Source organism: Osmerus eperlanus, chromosome 5 (assembly GCF_963692335.1).
Source record: "Osmerus eperlanus chromosome 5, fOsmEpe2.1, whole genome shotgun sequence".
In the NCBI taxonomy this organism is placed as follows: domain Eukaryota; kingdom Metazoa; phylum Chordata; class Actinopteri; order Osmeriformes; family Osmeridae; genus Osmerus; species Osmerus eperlanus.
In genome coordinates, this window is record NC_085022.1 from 3053316 (window position 1) to 3058083 (window position 4768).

The 4768-nt window shown below is 48.9% G+C and overlaps 1 protein-coding gene across 3 annotated transcripts; it reads right to left on the reverse strand.

The window, feature by feature from the left end:
• Positions 1-140: 140 nt before the first annotated feature.
• agk (acylglycerol kinase) lies at positions 141-4522 on the reverse strand. Of its 3 annotated transcripts, XM_062461082.1 has the most exons (16): positions 4373-4522; positions 4180-4292; positions 3890-3929; positions 3703-3782; positions 3476-3551; positions 3207-3332; positions 2923-3017; positions 2646-2715; positions 2390-2469; positions 2160-2217; positions 1887-2034; positions 1640-1737; positions 1303-1373; positions 1023-1107; positions 705-843; positions 141-584 (listed from the first exon to the last, which is right to left on the reverse strand). In XM_062461082.1, exons 2-15 carry the CDS (start codon positions 4287-4289, stop codon positions 712-714), a joined length of 1269 nt encoding a protein of 422 aa, XP_062317066.1. In that variant the 5' UTR covers positions 4290-4292; positions 4373-4522; the 3' UTR covers positions 141-584; positions 705-711. The 3 variants fall into 3 exon arrangements, with proteins under 3 accessions (XP_062317066.1, XP_062317064.1, XP_062317065.1); XM_062461080.1 differs by having other exon boundaries at positions 141-843; XM_062461081.1 differs by having other exon boundaries at positions 141-843; positions 4180-4453.
• Between the last annotated feature and the right edge of the window lie 246 nt (positions 4523-4768).

Below are 4768 nucleotides of genomic sequence, written 5' to 3' on the forward strand. Positions count from 1 at the left end.
CAACCAGTGTTGTTCTGTAGTAGAGTGCCATGCGCTGATCTTAGTAGAGTGCCATGCGCTGATCTTAACTCAAACACTTAAGGTTTCCTTCCATTCTTTTATTCTTAACCTAAATATGAACATAAACGAAGACAACCTGAGCATCATACGAGAACTTCTTTATTATTCTAGGTATCGTTTTAGCTCATGATGAGGATCTCCCGAAGTCTTCTGGCCCAGACTGACGTACCGCACGTACAGGGCAGAGGTTAGGTAACAACACAAAGCTTGGTCCATCACATTCTCCATCATCATACTGTCAGCCTCTTTCATAATCAGGACACATTGAAATAGGCTCCAGCGGGGCAGGTGAGAGTACTGTAGCAGGAGGAGATGCCCTGTGTCTCTGTGGGGCTACTAGGGGTTGGTGTTGGTTAGAACAGAGGTTTTCCAGGAAGTCACCTCAGGGAGGAAGAGGCCCTGGTCAGTGTGTGGTGAGGCGCAGAGCAGAGGGGCAGTTCTGGGGGGGGATGGAACCTTCCAGAGAGGGGCAGTTCTGTGCCAGGTCCCCCTCCGGTCACCCAGGTCCCCCTCCGGTCACCCAGGTCCCTCTCCGGTCATCCAGGTCCCCCTCCGGTCACCCAGGTCCCTCTCCGGTCATCCAGGTCACCCTCCGGTCACCCAGGTCCCTCTCCGGTCACCCAGGTCCCCCTCCGGTCACCTAGGTCCCTCCTACATCTGGTTGAGCAGCTGCTCCCTGCGCTCAGCGCTAATGAAGAAACGCAGTTTCCGTGGCAACAGCTGCACCTCCACGGGCATGGCCTCGTACGCCTCGTTGTCGATGTTGTAGAAGCCCGCCCCTTCCTGTGGGCGGGGCCAACGGGGGGGGGGCAGAGGGTCATAGGTCAGATTTAAACATGAAAGCAAAGACGGAGGGTTTCCGAAAACACTGTAAACACACACTAAGGAGCCAAACATGTTTCATTGCCTCCAGAGGTCTTAATGGTTTCTCAGCTTGCAGGCCAGTCTGGGGCCGTACTGACCGAGGGCAGGTTGAGTTGGACAGCACTGGCCTCCACGGTCAGGGACTTCTTAGTGAACACAGTTGGATCCTCTTCTTTCTTAATCCTACAATAAAGGAAGAAAGCATCGCTTTTTTACTTAAAAAAATAAATAATTGGGCCAGTTTCTAAGTGAAGTGTGACAGGAAAGGCAGGGAGAACGAGAGAGAGGGAGCGAGAGAGAGAGCGAGAGAGAGAGGGAGCGAGAGAGAGAGGAAGACATGCAGTAACGGTGACAGTACATATTTACTCTGATACTGACCCCACAGTGATGAACTCTCCAACAGTGAAGGTGTCTGGCTCGGCACTCAGCACCATGGAATCATCTAGGCGCTGAAGAGAGAACCCGCGTGGGGGAAAAGACTTGAGTGTTCTGGTAATGCTGCTGGACACAGTGGAGCTGGTGTAGCGTGCGTTAGCTGGTGTAGCGTGCGTTAGCTGGTGTAGTGTGCGTTAGCTGGTGTAGCGTGCGTTAGCTGGTGTAGCGTGCGTTAGCTGGTGTAGCGTGCGTTAGCTGGTGTAGCGTGCGTTAGCTGGTGTAGCGTGCGTTAGCTGGTGTAGCGTGTGTTATCTGGTGTAGCGTGCGTTAACTGGTGTACCGTTTCGACGGGGTTCTTGTTGTGAGTGTGTATGGACAGCTCCAGCGTGGACAGCTGCTTCTCCTCCCACTGCACTGGCTCTTCTACTTTAGGAGGCTCTACACACACACACACACACACACACACACACAGACACAGATCAGAGTTATGGATAAACTGCATGAACCAACCACAACGACCCCAACACATCAACACTCTTATACACACACAAGACCATAGACCACTAGTTCCTGCATGGCTGTGTCACCTTCCACAGGAGGGCTCCAGTAGTTCTTCAGCCTCCGGATGATGCGGTTCAGCAGGCTGGCCCGGGGGGGCTTGTGGGTGGGCAGGTCAGGGGGGCGGAGGGTGGGGGCCAGGTAGGACACGGAGGCCTCGTGGACCTGGGGCCACTCCTGGGGTGGAGCAGGACAAGCAAGGACACTGTCAACAACAGCCTGGCGGGGGATACCTGATCCGGCGGGGAAGCTAGGACTGTTCAATGCCCGTGATCTTAAGAATCGACAGCGTATTTTCTCACCCGTAATGTGCTGAGCCAATGTGCTGCTCTTGTTTTCAATGGACCCAGGTACCAATATCTAGGACAAGAGACACAGCAACATGATTCATCTTCAGAGTGGAGGAGACAAGACTTTCTCGTAATACACGACCCACTGCCTAGATTATTATTTTTTAGTTTGTTTATTTTTGTTTATGATACGTAAACATATTCCTGGTCTTAAATGGGGCTGAATGTTCTTAAGTTCTTACTTGCTGATGGTGGCTGCCACATCCCTGAAAGCACCCCAGCGTAATCCAGTCAGAGCAAACACCGGCTGCTCTTTCTCCCCCTGCGTGGACGAACACAAACCCACTCGTACAACTACAGGACCACACTAACACACCCCTGCTATACATATCACATGTGCACGGCTAACTACTGTAACTTTTGTTTAAAAAAAACAAAACAATTTGCTTGGATCAGTAGGTTTTCACATCCTTGAATCCAGTCTCTTCTTCATCTCACCTTAATCTGCAACACATCCAACGGTACAGTCTCTCCTCTCAGGATGGACAGTGTTGCAGAGGTGATGTGTCTGGAGGGGCGTGATGGAAACAAGTAGAGCTTACTGAGATATCGTTCGTAGACACGCAAAGAAAAAAATCTGAAGCGCGGAAGTAAAGTGCGTTCAACTGATACGGGTGTGTGTGCCACCCATGTGTTTAGGTGGGATTCAGTAGGCAGTAGGCTACTACTGTAGCCAGAACAAGCTTGAGTGGGATTTAACGGTGGTCATACTTACTGGACCTTGTTGTCACTGAGGAGGTGAAGACTCGGACTCAGGGAGTTGTGAGACCCCAGGGGAATGAATCCTATGGGAGTTCTACTGAAAGTCTCCTACACCAGACCAACACAGGAAGTAACGAGTCAGAGTGTTGCCCTGGGAGACGGCGTACATCAGACACACACGAACATACAGCATGGGAACAGAAAAAGGACGCTTGCAGATGAGCGCTGTGCCCGTCAGACGGAGACACGGCTCTGTGACATGATGGCGGAGCAGCGATGGTGCCCATGCCGACGCACCTCATCAGCCCTCCGGAGGAGCCCCGTGATCACCTCCTGCAAGGTGCCATCTCCTCCTGCCACTATCAGCATGTCGGTCTGCTCCATCAACTCCAGCAGCTTCTTAGCCTGGCCTTCATAGTCAGTCTGGAGGAGACAGGGGAAGGAATGCTATTATTCAACACGGTTAACAATTGTAACGGAGGCGGAAGCAAAACAAAAAAAAGTTAGACAGGCAGGACACAATGGAGTTGCTTACACAAACAGAGACAGGAAGTAAAAGCACCTACTTTGACCACGGTCACCTCCACTCCAGCCAGGTTTAATATCGGGGCGGCGTTCTTCTCAAACAACTGGTTGGCTTTCCTGTGTAAAGCAGGGTACAGTAGCACAAGTCTGGCTTACTTCATCGACAGACAGACAGACAGCAGTAGCAGATACCCCCATCACAACACGCAGTCACGCACGGGTACCCTGCCAAGGCAACGTTTTATTGATTGAGGACGTGTTTTCGTACCCGCTGCAGGCGGCTGGATTGAGGATGACTGTGGCCTTTCTCAGTTGTTCCTGGGGAGCGATCTGCTGACGCCCGAATTGCTGAAACATCACATAGAGTTTAGCATGACAACTTAAGACGGTAGAAGGCCAAATATTGTGGGCTACGTCAATGCAAAGACATATACAGGGACAATAATTGCTCTCACCTTGGCTTCTAGACAAGCTTCTCTTCGCAACACATTGTCACTGTAAAACAATACGTCAAGCCATCAGAAGCATTATGCCGAATGAAGATAACAATTCTTGAACGTTCATTGGAAAAAATTAAGCAATGTAGCTAGAAGCCCAGCGAGCTAAAGTGATATCATGTGACTTCACAACTGATCTGTATTGATAATATGGACGACACGTTTGTGGTTATAAGGATGGTTCAGTCAGAAGACACTTTTTTAGTCTAAAAACGATTAACAAAGACGATACATTAATGGATACACACCAGTGTTTACCATACAGCCAGTATCCACCGTATGACAGGACACATACACCGACGGTTGACTTCTTCCAATGATTTCGCACCGTCCGGAACACTTTCACAACCGCAGCCATTATCTATTATATCAATAAAAACATAGTCTTGTACTACACTATTGATGTTATGTGTACAGATATTATATAGTGAGCAGACATACATTTATTTCATAGCGGTCATTTGCCCATCGCTGTCAGATTTTCTCCCTCGCATGTGTCACACTGGTGCACCTTACTTAATAGTCCTGCCAAACAAGACATTATCTAAGGTTCCGTTTGACCAAAAATAATATTCTAAACATATTCTAAACTGAAAACAGTTTCAGTTTAAAAACTGAGAACGTGTTTACTGAGAAACAAGAACATTGTAAGATATTGAGAACAAATATGAAGACGCTAAAATCGCACCCAGTTCAATAAACTTCATTTCCCATTAAGCAGTTTGATGCCAAAGACCTTGCCTGAACAAAAGTGTGACCATTTAGAAACTCCAAAACTTTCGATTGTTTCAGTTACACTTGTGTATTTATGTATTAATATAACATCTGTAGCTGCTG